Source organism: Leucopleurus acutus, assembly GCF_964270905.1.
Source record: "Leucopleurus acutus genome assembly, chromosome: 9".
Classification (NCBI taxonomy): domain Eukaryota; kingdom Metazoa; phylum Chordata; class Mammalia; order Artiodactyla; family Delphinidae; genus Leucopleurus; species Leucopleurus acutus.
In genome coordinates, this window is record NC_139144.1 from 60,672,869 (window position 1) to 60,694,230 (window position 21,362).

General features: G+C 38.7%; 1 protein-coding gene across 2 annotated transcripts in view; it reads left to right on the plus strand.

The window, feature by feature from the left end:
* The first annotated feature begins 2,156 nt into the window (after positions 1–2,156).
* The window catches only part of TAX1BP1 (Tax1 binding protein 1), an 88,700-nt gene continuing 69,494 nt past the window's right edge, over positions 2,157–21,362 (plus strand). For both annotated transcript variants that reach the window (XM_082846105.1, XM_082846104.1), the window contains exons 1-3: positions 2,157–2,270; positions 9,870–10,038; positions 18,259–18,361. In XM_082846105.1, the coding sequence (XP_082702231.1) occupies positions 9,877–10,038; positions 18,259–18,361 (265 nt within the window). In that variant the 5' untranslated portion in view covers positions 2,157–2,270; positions 9,870–9,876. The remainder of the gene's footprint in view (positions 2,271–9,869; positions 10,039–18,258; positions 18,362–21,362) is intronic.

Consider the following 21,362-nt stretch of genomic DNA (forward strand, 5'->3'; position numbering starts at 1 on the left):
CATTCACTATTTCGTAATTCAAAAAACTTTGAAAATCAAATGTTTTCTTAACATTTGGTGGCAAAACCTATCGTGACCTGAACTCAGTTGTCAATAAAATGTGACCTGAACCCATGAGGGCAAAGTGGCAAAACCTGATCTGAAAAACCTGCTCTGAGCTGAAGATTATATGCTCTATTTATCCTACTTAGTGGTGTCATATTCATAGTTTGTCCTGAAAAAAATATTAACTTGATTATGGAGTGCTGCCCCAGACTTGTGGAATATTATGTAAGTACACTTCTCTAAAATCTGAAAAATTCTGAATTCTGAAATCCTCTCTGGCCCAGATCTTTCATATAAGGAATTGTGGATCCATAGCTCTTATACTCCTAGTACACTGTTGTACATATAATAGGCTAATTTAAAAAATTCAATTAAGTACTTAAGGGATATATATTTACCTTGCTGGGAGAAACACCATCTAAAATTCATGGGATCATTGTTAAAGGGATTAAAGCAAGTTAAAGTTCCTGAACTAATACCTTCATGGGGAAAATAAAGTCTAAAAATTCAAGAAATTCCTAAAAATAACAAAGTAAAGTAAAAATACCTGCACAAAAAATATTTTCCAATTATGGCTTTTATTAAGCATACTGTTTCCCTGATTTCATTAACTGAAAATTGGTGGTAATGAGAAATTTATTACATGCAAATTATCATGTGATTAAAAAATACAAAGAGTGACACTTCTGAAAAACTGTGCTTATAAAGTTCACTGCTGTGTTTACATTTTAAAAAAGAATTTTTTAAAAAATTAATTAATTAATTTTTGGCTGCATTGGGTCTTTGTTGCTCTCCCAGACCAGGGCTCAAACCCTTAGCTCCTGCATTGGCAAGCAGATTTTTAACCACTGCACCACCAGGGAAGCCCTATATTTACTTTACCTAAGAGACACAGACTACTACTAGAAGGTTGCTAACAGTAACACGAGTGATTACTGATATTATCACACCATTTTCTTCATCGGTAAAATACGGAGATTGGTACTAAATGATCTGTAAAGAGTCTTCTGAAATCTATGATCAAATATGATATACAGAACAATACGTAGTTCAAAGATTTCAATATACAGGGAACAAATCAGTCAGCAGATATTAAGAACCTATATTATCAAAGGCATTGTAATCTTAAAATATGTGGAAGTAAATTATATTGAAGAGGATTTTGTATGTTCTGAATTTAGAAGATGCTTCAACGTTTAACTTGATCTAATTTATTATCCTTCCTTCATTGGTGATGTTGCAAATTTTATCAGGGCTTTACGGCAACACAGGAACATAGTGAATTAGAACAGAACACACTTGCTTCCGAGGAGTTAGAATTTAAACTGAATGCCTACTCTAAGGAGGGTAAGATGTATAAAAGAGTGACTTCAGAAATTATCATTGAACGGAGAATACAGGGCTAAATTCATGCACACAAAATAACATAACAAAAGCATTTAACAACTCATAGAACGAGGTCAGTGCTGGAGCAAGCGGAAATAGAATCACAGAGCATTAGAACTGAAAATTTCCTAGGAGAAACCGAGGATTTACAGAGAACAAAACCTCGTAGTTAAGTAAGCCCCGGACTGGATGAACCAGGACTTGGGAAAGAGCCCAGGAGTGAGCGGTCGCCGCCCCAGCCGCGTGATCCTCCTTTGCTTCTATGGTTCTCTACTTTCCGATCCACAAAATAAATGGATTCGCTTAGATAGATTTTTAAAGATCCAGGCAATGACATGGTACTAATTCATACACCTCAGGGCTACCCTTTCCACTTAACTGGTAAGTTACTTAACTTTCGGCCACAGTAATAATTAAAAAGTCAAAAATGCATTATCCAAACGGACCCTGTTTGGTTGCCACAAGGTCTCTGAACGAAAACGGCGAAGAAGAAGAAAGAGGAGGAAGAGCCGAGCCGAGGGAGAAGGCCGGTTCGGATCTGTTCGGATCCAATGGCAGGGCGTCAGGAGCTAGGGTGGTTAAAAGACCGTGCGACCAACTTGGCGTTTCAGCGATTGGCCCAGACCGACGCAGCTCGGCGGCGGCGGCGGCGGCGGCGGCGGCGGCGGAAGGGGCCGGGCCGTGGACGGAAGTGACATAACGCCGGCTTTTGGCCTTGTGGGGAGGTGTAGCAGGTCGGTAGAGGGAGACTGTGCTGGCGGAAGAGGCTCGGCGGCTGATGGCGGCTCAGGCTCGGAAGCCTCTCTAACATTCTCCTCTGCTCAGGAGTTCCTCACTCGGTAAGTGCCTTCCTCGGCCCGCCGCAGCGCCTTGTGCGGGGCGGACGCCCTCTGGAGCTATCTGGGGGCTCGTGATACGTCCCTCTGCTCTAGCGTCTAGGGGCCTGGTCGGTCTCGGGAACGGTCTCCGTGGTGACGGTGCTGCCGAATGACGATGCTTTCCTTCCCGACGACAAACCTTTCCTCCCGGACTGCGATTGTGACGGTGGTGTGGGCAACTTCGGTTAGCAGTGGAGTTGGAAAAAGCGACGGGTGGCCGCCCCACACGGGGGGGAGGCCCTGGATAGGCTTTCGCTGTTTGGGGGAGCCGTGTGGGACGTGGGCCCTTTGGCGGGGGGGCGAGTGACGCGGGGGACCCCCGGAGAAGAAAGTGCCTTGCCCGAGGCTCCACTCTAGGGTGAGTATTTGGAGGGCAGCGTGTGTGGTGCCGGGGCAGGTAAGCTTGGGAAAACATCTAGGTCGTGTCGGGATGGGACGCTCGGGTTTGCCCGTGCAGAGTGAAGCCCAAGTGTTTTGGTTTGAGTCGCCATGGATTAGGAGGCGGAGACTGACTGCGGGCCGTGGGCGGAGTTAGCGGTTTGGGCTGGCTCTCCGACTTCACCTGGGCTGCAGAATTAGTGAATGCTTTCTTGTCTGTTTATAAATGGCCTTACGCCTAGTGCTCGAGGGATCTTAAATATTCCGAGGAGAGTCACGTTTCACTTTGCTTAGGCAATTTTTCTTGATTTCACAACTGTCCCTTCCCAACACCCCCGGAGGTCCGCAGGTTGTGGACAAGTCCCGACAGGCGCTTGTCGTTTCGGGGAATCTTTGTTAAGAGATTAGTGTGAGTGTGTGTGTACTGATAAACATATATTACCTTATTGGTAATAATTTCGTTTGAGAACGCCGTGACATTTGGCTTTCTACATATATATATATTTTTTTGATTTTGATTTTTTAATTTTTTTAACATCTTTATTGGAGTATAATTGCTTTACAATTGTGTGTTAGTTTCTGCTTTATAACAAAGTGAATCAGTTATATGTCCCCATATCTCTTCCCTCTTGCGTCTCTACATATATTTTTAGGTTTCACAAAGTAGTTATGAATTGCTATTGTGTCAGGGATGGGAAAATAAATCTTGTTTTCGATTCTGCATTCCGCTAATCGTAGAATTTCTACAAGCTGCATGCAACAATTACTAATTATAGTTTTGGAGCCCAATTCCCAAAGTATTTAAAGAGATCATTTGAGTAACATGTTAATCTAAAAAAATGGGCTGATTACCCTCAGAGTGCTATTTGGGTATAGAAAAGGGGCTGAGGCCAAGCCTTCCTTTCGTTCTTATCAAGGATAAACTTGATTTCTTGAAGGATTACTTGATTACGTTTTCTAGTCATCACATTGTTAAATTGCACACCGCTGTTTACAATTATGGCTGCAGACATTTGTGTAGACTTAACCAGTAAGTATCTTTTCCTTAACAAAAATAACAGGTATTTTGGAATTAAAATTTCAACCGTTTTAATGATGTTAAATATTTATGAAGGATCGTAACTATGCTCCTTTTTTACTGCTTTGGGGGAATTGCCTCACGTGAAGTTTATTGGATTGCATTCTTTTGGAATTTGTATGTTACTAAGTAAAATTTTGGCTATATCCACTTCTAGCCTTTTAAAGTTTATTTTGCCCCAAATAAACTCTTACAAGAAGGTAAAGATACCCTCCCCTCTAATATAATAAAAAGCCAAGATCATAGCTTTTTAGAAACCAACTTTTAAAACAATCTAAAAATTAAAGTGGTGTGAGTGACACCTGGGCAGAGTGTAGTGGTACTCAGCTGTAAATCATTCTGGAGATTGGGAGGACTGTAAGAGTGCAAATTGACAGATTGGTGGATTTGCTTCTGCCTCCGGGAAAGATTGCTGATAATATTTTTCTGGTCTGTAAACCAGCTGATAGTCTTTGTTTGAGCTGAAGTATAAATAATTGGAAGCTATTAGAATATGAGATGTATTTTTTCCCTTCAGATGTTCAGTTTCCTCCAGGACTGAAGTTCGGAGATTAATTTAAAAGTTCATATAGTTTAATTTTTTTTTTTTTTTTTTTATTTTGCGGTATGTGGGCCTCTCACTGTTGTGGCCTCTCCCGTTGCGGAGCACAGGCTCTGGATGCACAGGCTCAGCAGCCATGGCCCACAGGCCCAGCCGCTCCGCGGCATGTGGGATCTTCCCGGACTGGGACATGAACCCGCGTCCCCTGCATCGGCAGGCGGACTCTCAACCACTGCGCCACCAGGGAAGCCCCAAAAGTTCATATAGTTTAAACTGAATATTTTAAAAAACTTTCACTAAGTTTGTCAACCACTATGTGTAATGTGTTTCTATTGCAGAAGGTCATATGTGAGTTTTTATTACTAATTTTTGTCTACTTTGGTTTTACTAACTTTTATTATGGAAAATTTCAAAATACCCAGAGGGAGAACAAACAGTTAAAGGAACCACTATTTTGCTAACCTTGGTTTATTACACTGTCAGCACATTTATTTTTTCCCCTGGAGTTTTTAAAGCAAATCCTGGACAACAGGATATTTCACCTATAATTAGCTTACCGTCCGTCTTTAACTGGTAAGGACTTTAAAAGAAATACAGTCACCATAATAATATTATCACATAGAACAAAATTACCTTACTTCTTTTTGAATTCTAAATGTTAGAATTGGCAAATTATATACAATATTTATCTAAATTAAAAACCTTAATGTGATTCTGGACATTTAATGCACAGAAATTCTTAATATGGTCAGTTTCCTACTTTATTTGATTAAGGCTTACACATTTTGGGCTAGTTAAATAAAATGTGTATCAGGAGCCACTGGAAAAATACTACCACAAAAGCCAGATCTGGTTTGGGCTTGAAAAAGTTCCAAGAGGAAGAAGTAAAGATAACATTGAAATCCTCACCCTTCACCCCCCAAATTTATTCTAGCTACTTAACTGAGTGACCACTGCATATTAGTTATTTTTTCCTTAGGTATTGATGAATCCTCAAAAATAACAAAATTGGACTGTAGACCAAAGTTTACAGCATAACACATAAAAGGAACTCTAGAGATGTTAGAACTTTGGGGAATAAAGTAGGAAACATGGGAGAGGGCACTGCAAGGCAAGGCAGCATGTATTTCAGACTTTGTTTCCCAGCCAAATCTGTCTGGTCCTTTTTTTTCTTTTTTTCTTTTTTTTTTTACTGTTCTCACATATCTTTGTTTTTTATTTATTAATATTTTTAATTGATGTAACATTGGTTTATATTATATTAGTTTCATGTATATAACATTGTATTTCTACTTCTGTATACACTACAGCGTATTTACCACCAAAACTTTAGTTTCCATCCTCCATCAAAGAGTTGGTACCCTTTACTTATATCCCCCCCCCCCCCCCCCCCCGCCCCTACTCTTGTTCTTCGTATATCCAGGTTTGGTTTCGTTCATTTATGGGTTTTTTGGTCTGTTTTCTTAATTAGAAAACTTTTACTTATTCTTCGCTTACGTCTTAATGTACGCATGTTTCTAGAGGTGTACTTTACTTTAGAGAATGGGAAACAAAATTTGATACGGTAAAGCTTGTTCCATTTCCTTTTGTGGTGGGGGCTATATTTCCTGTCTCCAACTGAGGCAGTTTTCTCTTTACTCAGGATGTTAGTGAAGCTACACTTCCCAAGCATTACCACAAGGTGATGCAGTGACTTTGTGTATTACTTCTCCACTGGGTGGTGTGTGGGTCTGTGTGTGTGCGGGTCTTTGTGTGTGCCTGTGAGCATGTGTGTAGTGTATAAATCTGCCTGTGAATCATCTTGATACATTAGCATTCTCAGTGAATTTCAACATTTTTATAAGCTTGCCCATCTTTTCACTCTGTTTCCTATCTGTGTGAAGAGTGAAACAGGAACTGTATGGGAATTAGATATTTTACTGTTTAAAATAAGTTGATTCATGTTGTAATTACATTCAGATTACATTTATCCATGTTAACTTTTTTATGACTAGAAGCTGTATTGGAAAATTAATTAAAAAGTAATAATGAGAATGGAATGACTTTTGTAAAATATTTCTATAGTTATAGTTGCATTGAAATGTTTAAAAAGGTTGGAGTGTTGGTGAGAGATTAATGAAGGTTATTAATGGGATAATTACAGATTATCATGCTATAAAGATTTGTAAGCATCGTGAATATATTTAAAGTCTGATGTTAGGGTTTTATATTAAAAACTTGAATTTTGGGGAGAGGGTTTAAAAATGAAATTTCATGTTAATGTGTTTATTTAAAATAATGAAAAGAATACATTAAGTATACCGGTAAAAATTCAGTCAGTTGAGTTAAAAGTTCAGGTCCTCTTAAGTTCTCCTTTCACACATAGCCCTCATGAGTAAAGATTGTATGATGTGTGCTTTTTGAGTCCCTTTTGATGCATTTATAAGCATGTATACACATGTACATATATAAATACATATGTGTATACCTTAATGCTATTTTATACCTTAAAAACTTTTCAGTGAAGTAAAAGTCTAAGGTTGGATTATCGATTTTTAAACACTGTTGTAATTGAGGTTAAACAAAAGTTTAAACTCCACTACCTTGTTGTATAACAAATGATTACTGCTTTGTTTGTTTAGTTTACTTTAGGAAACAAGTTTTATGAAAAAAGTTTCATTCTTAAATGGCTTTTGATTAAAAGCATGGGAAATTCATCCTAAGTAGCCTTATTTTCTCCTTACTGAATATCTGTCTCAGAGAAACTTAAATATTCACTCTCTTCATACAAAAACATTACTGATTCACTTGCCTCAGTTTTGGTAGTTGTTATCTGAAAGAGTTTGGTTCATCAGTTAACTATAGTCTCTCTCGGGTATTTTATAACCAATAGTGAACATTTTTTTCAAAACCAGAATCAAGGGTTTGTTTTTTGTTTTTTTTTAAGGAAGCCACTGACGTGAAAGGAGATTATCATTAGTGACTTCATTAACATCATGACATCCCCTTGAGCCCATATTTGCTCAGACTATTCAAAGAAACAAAGTAGTAGAACTCTTCACTTACTTTAGGCAGTTTCTACCGTTTGTGCTACCTTTTCACTTTCCTGAAGGCTTTGGGTTACCAGCTGGAGAGTATTGACTGTTAAGTCCTTCTGTGAAGTAGGGTCGCTGGTAATAAAGCCTTTTTGTTAGTGCAGAGGTACAGGAGGTTTATTACTGAATGCATTCTCTTTACCTTGGAATCCTGGCAAACCTCAGGTGGGGAGAGGCTGACAGACATCCAGCCTGGAATTCTACCACAGTGGCTTCCAGGTTGATGATTGACTGTCTCTTTATGGGATGTCTAGTATATTGTGTGTCCTGTAAGTACAAAGCAGTATTTTGACCATAACAGAAGCAGAGAACACATAAGAGGAAAAGTAGACATTTTTTAAAGTGTTTATTTCAGAACTTTAAAAATTTGCCTTAGTATTTCAAACAGATCAGCAAAAGAAACATTTGTAAAAGCATATTGTCTTAGATTTTCCTAGCAATAAAGACTTCTTAGTAATTGTTAAAATGTGAGTAGTTTTGGGAATTCCTTGGTGGTCCAGTGGTTAGGACTCGGCACTTTCAGTGCTGTGGCCCAGGTTCAGTCCCTGGTCAGGGAACTAAGATCCCATAAGCCATGCAGCGTGGCAAAAAAAAAAAAGTGAGTAGTGTTACTTCTGTGCTTGTCCTGTAGAAAATTCATAGATTTGTGAAGTAAGTTGGAATAATTTGGTCAGCAAATTCTTGTCCCAGTTTTTCTCATTGTTTACAGAGATTCCTGTTTTGATGACTCAGAAGTTAAGTGCCATAGTGTCAGTGTCATTGTTTCTGATGTGGTACTGTAGGATCAATGACTGTACTGAGTCTGTGACACACTGTACAGAGATATATTTTTTGAGTAAATCCTCAGTTGTATCATTTTTCTCAAAAGTAGAGCACAAGATATGGAAAACATTTGGGTCTTGCAGATTTTTATAGGCGACTTTCACCATTCATCTGCTAGCTGGTGCTTGGTGTTCACTAAACCAGTGAGCATTCACTGAATCTATAATAGATTCTCAACAGTATGTGTTTCATTTACACTATACATTTAAAAATACATTTATTTTTAATCAGTGAATGTATGGAAACTGTACAATAATACTGGAAGTCAAGGTAGGATGAAAGGGTAGAATTGGTGTAGGTAGAGAGGAACAAATAGGCTCTGAACTATTTCAAGTAGACCAACTGAGATTTTACATCATTTGAGAGATTTGAACAAGTATGAACCAGAAGCCCAAGAAGACAGCCTAGGTCTGGGAATCTAGGTGAGATTTGCTAATGGAGACTTAAATTGTTGGGTTGGGTCAGAGTCTAAGTAGTAGTTCTCTATCCTGGCTGTATACAGAATTGAGATTACTTGGGGAGGCTTAAAAAAAAATGCTTGGATATACACACACATGCATGTGTGCGCCCAGGTCCCATTTCCGGAAATTCATTGTCTTTTCTTTTTCTTTTTTAAGACCCCTAATGATTCTGATATCTAGCCAGGGTTGAGAAAAAGCTGGTCCAGGCGATCATGAGTGTGGGTCAGGAATGCAGGCACAGAGAGGTTAGCATCAGTTATAGGAGCCTAGGGGAGGGACGGGATGGATCAGATTAGGGAGGAAGATGATGAAGTTCAAGAGTTCAACATAGAAACACTGCTGGCTCATTTGGTTTCGGTTGCAAAAGAAGCAGAGGGCTAGGCTTTGCAGGAGAGTTGAGAGTTTGTTTTTGATTTTGGTTTTTAAAATTTTTTAACTCGGGACTTCCCTGGTCGTGCAGTGGTTAAGAATTCGCCTGCCAACGCATGGGACACGGGTTCGAGCCCTGGTCCAGGAATATCTCACATGCCACGGAGCAACTAAGCCCGTGCACCACAACTACTGAGCCTGCGAGCCACAACTACTGAGCCCACATGCCACAACTACTGAAGCCTGTATGCCTAGAGCCCATGCTCTGCAACAAGAGAAGCCACCGCAATAAGAAGCCCACGCACCGCAGCGAAGAGTCGCCCCTACTCAACGCAATTAGAGAAAGCCCGCGCACAGCAACAGACCCAACGCAGCCATAAATAAATAAATAAATATTTTTTTTAACTCATGTAACTTTCTGAGCCATATTGTAAGTTAGTTACTTCTCAGTTTGTATTTTTATATTTAATCACATTTAAAAAATTTATTTATTTATTTGGCTGTGCCAGGTCTTAGTTGCGGCATGTGAACTCTTAGTTGTGGCATGTGGGATCTAGTTCCCTGACCAGGGATCAAACCCAGGCCCCCTGCATTGGGAGCGTGGAGTCTTAGCCACAGGACCACCAGAATTCCCTTTAATCACATTTTTAAGAAGGAGTTCCAGTATTAAATATATTATATTTACAATATAATATAAATATAATATAAAAGTATGTCTTTTCAGTAATTATGGTATGAAAATATCCATGTAATTTGCATTAAATGTTATGTATTTTCTGAAGGTATGAGTTTTTTCTTAGTTGGTATCATTAAATTTGTATGATTTACTTGTTTCAGATTCACAATGACATCCTTTCAAGAAGTTCCACTGCAGACTTCCAACTTTGCCCATGTCATCTTTCAAAATGTGGCCAAGAGCTATCTTCCTAATGCACACCTAGAATGTCATTATACCTTAACTCCATATATCCATCCCCATCCAAAAGATTGGGTTGGTATATTCAAGGTAAGAGGACTTTCTCCATATTTCTTCCATGTAGGTACTCTTTATTTTCTTCTTAAGAGGTTGACAAGTAGTTTATACTAGTCTTGTCTTAACTCTACTTTAAGGGTCATTTTTGTAAACATCAAATGTAAAACATTGTGTAAACATGAAATATTTAATAGTGCAGGGTAGTGTACAACAAATGTTATGACCTTCAGCACACTTTCCTCTCTATGATTAAAAGGTTCAACTTAAGTTCTTACAGAAATTTTTTCAAATCTTTTTGTTTTTTCTTCTTCTGTTTTCTCCATTCCTTACCTAAAAAACATGATCTTTTCCTTTGGGTTACTATATCATTTACTATCTTGTCATTTGTAATTAATTTTGTATAGCTCTACAACTATGCTATTATCTCTTCTATTGTCCTGCATTGTTTAAATATTCCTTATATTGTCTTATGCTTTTATAAGAGTATTCTGTTTTACATGACTAAATAGTAAATTCTTTGATAGCAAGAGTCCTAGTTCTAATATTTTGCCAATCATTTTGTGTAATATATGCTTGAAAATTACATTGAAATGATCATTAAAGTAGTGGAAGTTTTTTGGCAATTTCAGTTCCTGAGGATGTAATGGAGAACCAAAACATACGAAGGTCCTTTGAACAGTCAAAATAGTGTCATAAATGTCTAAACAGTAAAACTTACTTTTCTCCTTGGTTACTTTAGATTCTCCCTAAGAATCAATTTATTTTATTTTAGATGTGATTTATTAAAATCAAGACCATTAGGTCTTGAAATTTTGATTGTGTGGTCTGTATAAGTTAAATAGCAAAGTAGAAAGAAATAAGAGTAGCTGCTAGAATTAGGCACGTGTAAAGTACTTAGAAGTGAAAGTCTGGCCTAATAGAGTGAGGAGGGCAGAAAAACTATATTGGACAAAACAGAGTTTCGGCATTTAATGATATTTCAGTTCCTTTTTTTTTTTTTTTGTGGTATACGGGCCTCTCACTGTTGTGGCCTCTCCCGTTGCGGAGCACAGGCTCCGGACGCGCAGGCTCAGCGGGCCCAGCCGCTCCGCAGCATGTGGGATCTTCCCGGACCAGGGCGCGAACCCGTGTCCCCTGCATCGGCAGGCGGACTCTCAGCCACTGCGCCACCAGGAAAGCCCTCAGTTCCTTTTTGAATTGAATCCCTTATCCCTTGGTGTTGCTGGATAGATGAGTCATTTACTCTTTATTTAATTTTTTTTTTTAAGGCTTGTTAGATTCCAATGTGGATTCCAGTATGGATTCCAAAAGCTTCATTGTAAGCTTTTTATGAAATCAGTATCAGTTTAAATTTTATGTAAGAGATGAATAGCAAGTTAAAGATACTAAGAATTGGCATTTTCTGCAAGAATGAGTCAGAGAGGAAGAATAGAGCAGGGTAATGAGATTGAGGGAAGGGAAGGGCATTCCTGGCAGGAAAATGGCTTAAGCAGAGGCACCGGGGTGAGAATGTTCATGAGAATGAATTAGTTTAACTAGAACATAAACGTAATTTAGGGAAGTGGAGGGAGATGAAGTTAAGCGTCAGTCTTGCCATGGAGGATCTTCAGTGTTAGGCTAAACAATTTGCAGACTTTTCCATATGGGCAGTGGGAAGTCTGCATATGTAGGTGTGGAGGCTGATGTGTGATAAATTGTATTTCAAGAAGATGAATCTTCACGGTTTTCTTTCAGACTAATTTATGTCTTCCATTTTTTTCTCCCCATTTTTAGTTAATGGCCTATTGTTTAAGCCAAAAGCTTATGAATTTCTCTTCAAATCCAGCCAAACACCAATTCTATCTATTTTCCTGCCTACCTATTAATGCATTTTTAATATCACAGCCCTAGTTCATGCCCTCCTTATTGATTTCTAAGATGATTGCAACAGGTCACCTGTTTTCCCTGCTTTCTTTCATTCTTCTGTTTGTTCTTCAAACTGCTCTATATAAACTATAATAGAAAATGAAAATCTGAACATATCTTCCTCTTGTTTAAGTGGTTCTTCATCCTCTGTGGGATAATGGCAAGACCAAATAACTTAGTGTGCCAAATAGGGCTCCTTTATACGACTTGATTTATAGCTTCCTTTTTTGTCATTGCCTGCTTATTTTTTGGCTTTGATAACGTTAAACTATTATCTCTTAACTTGTGTACTCCAAGGACCGTAACTTTTCTCTAAGCAGTAATACTTACATAAATACATACATGATAAATAAGTTTGTATAGAATACCCTTTCCATCTTTTTTGCCTGGATAATACTTAAAACTTAGTGGGAAGTTTAAGCATGTACTAAAAATTTTGAAATATACAGGAAGACTCAAGGAAGAAAATAGATCATGTTTTAATACTATTTTAATGCTTACCTAGAATAAGCATTGTTAACATATTGGCATATATCTATAATTAATAATTATACACATACTTTGTATGTAATAAAGTATACACACATGCTGTTGGTGCATTGTGGAATTCATGGAAATGTTTCCAAATGTTTACCATTAAACAATGCTTAATATAGATCTCTGTATCTGTTTTTATTTTGTCATTGTATTTCATAGGATAAGTTCTTGGAAGTGGAATTGCCATGTTTATAGCATTGAATTTTTTTTATTCTTATTTTTTATTTTTTTTGCGGTATGCGGGCCTCTCACTGTTGCGGCCTCTCCCGTTGCGGAGCACAGGTTCCGGATGCACAGGCTCAGTGGCCATGGCTCACGGGCCCAGCCGCTCTGCGGCCTGTGGGATCTTCCCAGACTGGGGCACGAACCCGTGTGCCCTGCATCGGCAGGTGGACTCTCAACCACTGCGCCACCAGGGAGGCCCGGCATTGAATGTTTTTTTTTGTTTTTTGCGGTACGCAGGCCTCTCACTGTTGTGGCCTCTCCCGTTGTGGAGCACAGGCTCCGGACACGCAGGCTCAGCGGCCATGGCTCACGGGCCTAGCCGCTCCATGGCATGTGGGATCTTCCTGAACCAGGGCACGAACCCGTGTCCCCTGCATCGGCAGGCGGACTCTCAACCACTGCGCCACCAGGGAAGCCCAGCATTGAATGTTTTTAAACACTTGACATGTACTGCAAATTGATTGCTGTCCAGAATGATTTTGATAGATATGATATTGACAAGGTAGGCAGGGAGAAAGTGCCCAGGTAGTAATTTTAAGGGGAAGGAATGAAGGGAAAGTGTGTTGTGTGCTTGAGGGAGTGTTAAGGAGTTTAATTTTCCTGGGACAGGTACCAGGTTTAGAAAATGAATGGGAAAAGTTAGTTTGGATCACGTAGATTGCTTTAATATTTAGCTGAGGAATAATTTTTAAGCAGAGAGTAATAGAGTTTAGAGGTGAACTTTAATCTCCTAGTGCTGAATAAGATAAATTGGAATTAGAAAAGAATGGAGGTAGAGAGAATGGTTTTTTTTTTTAATATAAATTTATTATTTATTTTTGGCTGCATTGGGTCTTCGTTGCTGCGTGCAGGCTTTCTCTAGTTTTGACGATCGGGGGCTACTCTTCGTTGCGGTATGTGGGCTTCTCATTGTGGTGGCTTCTCTTATTGTGGAGCACGGGCTCTAGGTGCACGGGCTTCAGTAGTTGTGGCACTTGGTCTCAGTAGTTGTGGTTCGTGGGCTCTAGAGCACAGGCTCAGTAGTTGTGGCACACGGGCTTAGTTGTTCCGTGGCATATGGGATCTTCCCAGACCAGGGCTCAAATCCGTGTCCCCTGCATTGGCAGGCGGATTCTTAACCACTGCACCACCAGGGAAGTCCCAGAGAGAATGTTTAGACCATCTTCATTTTCTAAGTGAGATCAAGCCTTAGAGAAGGGAATCAGTTGTGGGTAATAATCTGTAAGAGGCATCTATAGGGTTTGTCAGCTATTAATTGAATGAATTGGGACTGGAACTCATTATTGAGTACACTCAGTAATGAGGAGCAAGGTCATGTGCTGAGTTGGGGAGGGCTTGAGTATGGAGAAGATATGGTCTTGCTACTGTGGAAGAATGTCATAGGGAATTGGAGTAGGTTAACCAGGAGATTTCTGAGCAGCCATTTTGTGAGTTTGTCTAGAGAGATTGAGCACCTAGAATTGAGTGAAGAATTCCAAAAGTGGGTATCATTCAGACTGGGAATTTGGGAAGGGAGGTCAAGAGGACAAAGGATACTAGGGTGGTTTTGGGTGCATTATTATTGAAACGATTAATTGACCATGAAGTCCAAGTTGGGTAGGGGAATGAGTGAAGCCAGGCAAGGGATGTAGACTGTGTTGGAGATTTTCTTTTCTTTTTTTTTTTTAAAAATCTTTATTGGAGTACAATTGCTTTACAATGTTGTGTTAATTTCTGCTGTATAACAAAGTAAATCAGCTATATGTATACATATATCCCCATATCCCCTCCCACTTACCCTCCCTATCCTACCCCTCTAGGTGGTCACAGAGCACCGAGTTGATCTCCCCATGCGATGCAGCTGCTTCCCACTAGCTATCTATTTTACCTTTGGTACTGTATATATGTCAGTGCTACTCTCTCACTTCGTCCCAGCTTACCCTTCCCCCTCCCCGTGTCCTCGAGTCCATTCTCTATGTCTGCATCTTTATTTCTGTCCTGCCCCTAGGTTCATCAGGACCACTTTTTTTTAGATTCCATATCTATGTGTTAGCATACAGTATTTGTTTTTCTCTTTCTGACTTACTTCACTCTGTATGACAGACTCTAGGTCCATCCACCTCACTACAAATAACTCAATTTCCTTTTTTTTATGGCTGAGTAATATTCCATTATATATATGTGCCACATCATCTTTATCCATTCATCTGTTGATGGACACTTAGGTTGCTTCCATGTCCTGGCTATTGTAAATAGAGCTGCAATGAACGTATTGGTACATGACTCTTTTTGAATTATGGTTTGCTCAGGGTATATGCCCAGTAGTAGGATTGTAGGGTAGTATGGTAGTTCTATTTGTAGTTTTTTAAGGAACCTCCATACTGTTCTCCATAGTGGCTGTATCAATTTACATTCCCACCAACAGTGCAAGAGTGTTCCCTTTTCTCCACACCCTCTCCAGCATTTATTGTTTCTAGATTTTTTGATGAGGGCCATTCTGACTGGTGTGAGATGATATCTCATTGTAGTTTTTTTTTTTTAATAAATTTATTTATTTTTGGCTGCGTTGGGTCTTTGTTGCTCTGTGCAGGCTTTCTCTAGTTGTGAGTAGGGGCTACTCTTCGTTGAGGTGCACAGGCTTCTCATTGCAGTGGCTTCTCTTGTTGCGGAGCATACGCTCTAGGCGCAAGGGCTTCAGTAGTTGTGACACGTGTGCTCAGTAGTTGTGGCTTGGGGGCTCTAGAGCACAGGCTCAGTAGTTGTGGTGCACAGGCTTAGTTGCTCCGCAGCATGTGGGATCTTCCCAGACCAGGGCTCGAACCCATGACCCCTGCATTGGCAGGCGGATTCTTAACCACTGTGCCACCAGGGAAGCTCTCCTTGTGGTTTTGATTTGCATTTCTGTAATGATTAATGATGTTGAGCATTCTTTCATGTGTTTGTTGGCAATCTGTATATCTTCTTTGGAGAAGTGTCTATTGACTTCAGACTATACTACAAAGCTACAGTAATCAAGACAGTATGGTACTGATACAAAAAAAGAAATATAGATCAATGGAACAGGATAGAAAGCCCAGAGGTAAACCCACGCACATATGGTCACCTTATCTTTGATAAAGGAAGCAAGAATATACGGTGGAGAAAAGACAGCCCGTTCAATAAGTGGTGCTGGGAAAGCTGGACAGGTACATGTAAAAGTATGAGATTAGAACACTCCCTAACACCATACACAAAAATAAGCTCAAAATGGATTAAAGACCTAAATGTAAAGCCAGAAACTATCAAACTCTTAGAGGAAAACATAGGCAGAACACTCTATGACATAAATCACAGCAATATCCTTTCTGACCCACCTCCTAGAGAAATGGAAATAAAAACAAAAACAAATGGGACCTAATGAAACTTCAAAGCTTTTGCACAGCAAAGGAAACCATAAACAAGACCAAAAGACAACCCTCAGAATGGGAGAAAATATTTGCAAATTAAGCAACTGACAAAGGATTAATCTCCAAAATTTACAAGCAGCTCATGCAGCTCAATAACAAAACAAACAAACAACCCAATCGAAAAACGTGCAGTTCTTTTAAGAATTGTATAGTCATTGACTCAGTGTTGGAAGGAAGGAAGTGGAATTTCAGAAAGTATGAGAGTATTTTATATCCTGCTAGGAGGAGAGTGAGTAGTGTCCTGGTGGTTAAGAGCTTGAACTTCAGGTTCAGATTCTGACTCTGCCATTTACTAGTTTCTTAATTTGTAAGATGAAGGTAATATTTATTCCAAAACGAACAGTGAACTGTATCTGTTACTGCTATTCCCAGTGTCACTTGAATCAGGTATCTATAATTCTGACATTAGCAGTTTTGCATGTCGGCCATCACAAATAAATGGTACACTTAGCATGTCTTTTGACCACCTGGTCCAGGTAGAGCCTTAGGGAGATTTTTTTCAAGAAAGATGTAGCTCTGGGTAGTAATGATATTCCTTTCAAGACCACCATATGGACAGGGACAAAGAATGCAAGGTATGACTTGTACCAGGTGTATCTTTTGGGAAAAACTTCAAATAGGCTCTTTTTCAGGAGATGATAGAAGCACTGGGGGATATGGAATGAGAGAACATTTTAGAGTCAAGATCACTCTCCCTAATACATTGTGTCCCCTTGGGTATTAATGAATGGTAACGTTTAATGAACACTAATGTGCTAGGCACTGTGCCAGGTGTCACTACGGTGCCATATCTCATTTAATACACGTATAAGCCTTTATCTCCATTTTAAAGAGGAGGGAACAGAAATAACTTGTCTGAAGTCATTTTAGCCAGTAAGTGATCTTTTTTGGCAGTCTGACCTTACTTCCTATGCTCTTAATCACTGCAGTATACTGTGCTTGCAAAAACTACCATTTATGGAGTGCCCATCATGGGTCAGGCCCTCTGCCAAGTGCTGCTTTTATGTTCATCATCTAATGTAATCCTTCTAACAATCCTGAGAGAAAAAAACTGAGCCTTAGGTCAGGAAAATCACTTACATCATGGTTTCCTCAAGCTTCTCATCTGTAAAGAGATGAATAGTGTCTTTCAAATGTTTTTGGCCATGACACACAGAAAGAAATAAAAATAATATGATTCTGTGATTTGACCTAGCAAAGTTGCATGCAGATACACCTGAAACAAATTTTCATGAAGCAGTACTTAGCCTTCATGCCCTCTGATGCTTTCTAATTAAAAAATAAATGTGGTTATGAACCACTAAATTGATATAATGTTACCACTTACTACTGGGTTGTGACTGACAGTTTGAAAACTCTCCTTTAGAGACTAAAGATTACTAAGATTCTTCCAGTTTCAATATTCTGGACCCTCTAATCCTAAATCAATCAGAATTATAGAACATATGTAATCAAACCTCATGGATAATGCATAATTTCTTGTAATATACTGGCAAATGGATATCTAGTACCTGTTTTAAACATATCTAATACTCAGTATTTACCACAGTACAGTTCATCTGGAAAATAAAGACTGAGATATGTAATGTATATATTCATGTTGTAAGGTGGAAATGTTTTAGAGATTGGTGGGACATAGGTGGTCTTTTTGTATATATAAACACCTTAGGAATAAAGGTAAAAATAAATTTTTACAAAATTTACCATTGCCTGTAGGCAAGACTTAAAACTAAAGATGACAGACTAGTGAAGTTTAATTAGTAGATTTAAGGAGGAGGGGGAAATCTAACTAAAAAAAACACAGTTAAATTCAAGGCATAAAATAAATTTTAAAAACTTATGTTTAGTGAAATCAAATTTTAAGTGCAGCATGTTTTTATATTTGATCATATGTGTACTAAGGTTTTCCTTGAGAAATTGGATATCAAATTGCATTTTAATACATAGTAGAAACTCTGCTGTTATAGATTTTTATAGCATTAGGTTATAGCTTAATAAAAAATTACAATAAAAATTTGACGTGATTGTTAAAATGCTCAGGATTTGTAAACATTCATGCATGCTTTAACTTTAGGATGCAGTGAAAAACAATATGCTATAAGATATCACTCATATTAAACCACTTACTTATAATATCCATGTTTTTGTTGTTTTCCTTTAGGTTGGATGGAGTACTGCTCGTGATTATTACACGTTTTTATGGTCTCCTGTGCCTGAACATTATGTAGAAGGATCAACAGTCAATTGTGTGTTAGCATTTCAGGGTGAGAACTGAAAAGCAGAACTAGATGAAATTAGATGTTTTATTGCCATTAAAAATGTTGTACCCCATTGTAATGATCTACTTAAGCATGTCTAGTGACTAAAGTTGATTGAATTAGTATCTTATCTTTCTTTATCAGAAGTCATAAGAATGTAAATATCTAGTGTAGGTCACATGATATTTTATGTAGAGAAAGGTTTTTTCCTTATTGTCTTTCATTGAAGAGCAGTCTTTTGATGATCTTTTTTTTCAAATGAAAAAATAATGCTGTTACTGATATTAGATAATATAACAAATTAGAGGTGAGAAAAATATTCCGTATGAAAATCACAAAGATGATTAACAGGATTTATAGAGTAGAAATTCTATAGGGAAAGTTGCTTATAAAATGGATGTGAGTAATATAAAATTCATTTTTGTCTTAGCATTATATACAGATTTTTAAAAATTCTCTTATTTAAAGGAGAAGATATACCTGGTATTGCCCCTCCCCCCACATTCTGCCTTCACAAAGGTGATGGCTAGAGCTTCAGCATCCCTCCTGTGGCCATGAGGGGAAGGCATAGACAAGAACATATATGTCTGTCCTGACATGTCTGAGCCACTGAATCGAGGCCAGCAGGCAACTGCCTCCAGATTGCTTGTTATATGAAAAAAATACACCCTGTTGCTTTAAAACAAAACACAAAAATTTTATTTAGAAATCTATAATGGCATTTGCTGTAGAGTGATTTTTGTAGTAAAATTATACTGACTTTGGATTGTATTAAAGCAAATTCTTAGTCTTGTTTATACCATGGACTGTTTTTGGTCTGGGGAAGCTAATGGACTCTGTCTCAGTATAATATTTTAATATACATGAAATGCCCAGAATTGCAAAGGAAACCAGTTGTACTCCATTGTATGGATGTAACACAGCTTATTCATCCATTTGTCTGTTAAAGAATATTTTGGGGCTTCCCTGGTGGCACAGTGGTTGGGAGTCCAACTGCCGATGCAGGGGACACGGGTTCGTGCCCCGGTCTGGGAGGATCCCGCATGCCGCGGGGCGGCTGTGCCCTTGAGCCATGGCCGCTGGGCCTGCGCATCCGGAGCCTGTGCTCCACGGCAGGAGAGGCCACAGCAGTGAGAGGCCTGCGTACCGCAAAAAACAAAAAACAAAAACAAAAAGAATATTTTGGTTGCTTCCAAGTTTTGGCAGTTGTGAATAAAGCTGTAAAGCTGGTATAAACATTCATGCACAGGTTTTTGTGTGGATATAAGTTTTCAACTCATTTGGATAAATATCAAGGAGTATGATTGCTGTATTATATGGTAGGAATACGTTTAGTTTCATAAGAAACCACCAAACTCTTTTTTACAAAGTGGCAAAAACATTTTGCATTCCCACCAGCAGTGAATGAGAGTTCTTGTTGGACTGCATCTTTACCAGCATTCGGTGGTGTTAGTGTTTTGGATTTTGGTGGTTTACTTCTTTAAAACTTTTTATTGCGAGGTTTGTATATGTTTGGTGTGAACATGAGTTGGGAATGTGATCACATGGAGCTTGCATATACAAAAAAGTTTCCTTACGTACTGTGACAAGAAACACATATTCAGAGAATAAAATTTGTACTGTAATATAGACAGAGATTTAGGTCGTCATAGATGTTTTATAGATTAAGAAAGTTATAAATTATATATGTAGTTTATCTTTTTTTTTTTTTTTTTTTTTTTCTGTACACGGGCCTCTCACTGTTGTGGCCTCTCCCGTTGCGGAGCACAGGCTCTGGACGCACAGGTTCAGCGGCCATGGCTCACGGGCCCAGCCGCTCTGCGGCATGTGGGATCTTCCCGGAACGGGGCACGAACCTGTATCCACTGCATCGTCAGGCGGACTCTCAACCACTGCGCCACCAGGGAAGCCCTGTAGTTTATCTTTTAATTCATAGCCTTTTTTTAGATAATCAAATTCAAGTGTGTATATTGGAACTGATTTTGTTATTAACATATTTGTTCTTAAAAGTTGTGGCTTTATTTCCAGTCATTCTTTTTTTTAATCTACTTTTAAAAATTCATTCATTCATTTATTTATTTTTGGCTGCATTGGGTCTTCGTTGCTGCGCGCGGGCTTTCTCTAGTTGCGGTGAGCAGGGGCTACTCTTCGTTGCGGTGCACGGACTTCTCATTGCAGTGGCTTCTCTTGTTGCGGAGCATGGGCTCTAGGTGTGCAGGCTTCAGTAGTTGCAGCATGCAGGCTCAGTAGTTGTGGCTCGCAGGCTCTAGAGCTCAGGCTCAGTAGTTGTGGCACACGGGCTTAGTTGCTCTGCAGCATGTGGCATCTTCCTGGACCAGGGATCGAACCCGTGTCCCCTGCGTTGGCAGGTGGATTCTTAACCGCTGCGCCACCAGGGAAGCCCTCCAGTCATTTTTAATGTGATTAGTTTTCTTATAATAAATAAGAAACTTACAGAATTTGTTATAGTGACTGATGAATTTGCTTATTTATGACAGCAGAAAGTTTCAAAGCAGTTAGAAAAAAAGGAGAAAAGCATCCAGTTTATTTCTGTTCATATTGTAAAAGCATTTTCATGGGAGCTAAGTTTTACATGTTTTTGAAAAGTCATCATAATTTTTACTTTGAAATTTAGAAATAAAATCTTCTGCCTGCCTAGAACTTGTTTGTTATATAAGGAGCTCAGGATAGAGTCATGAAAAATTTAGTCATAGAGAATTAGAGCCAGAAGGAATCTTAAGCATGATCCAAACAATTTTGTTCATTTTGTAGAGTAGTCATGAGAATCCTGAAATGCAAAACTCAGAACAACTAATAAAGTGTACATAAATGTAACTGTTTTCCTAAATGGACTCTTATTTGTTTACTATAATTTGATTGCTAATGTTACAGGCTATAAAATTTGACTTGGAGTTTGGTTTTTACATTTTCCTATTTTATTTTCAGTTTTACTGATCTGAGGAGAGCTATTTCTAGGTACCTTTAAATTTCAGTTCTGAATAACTAT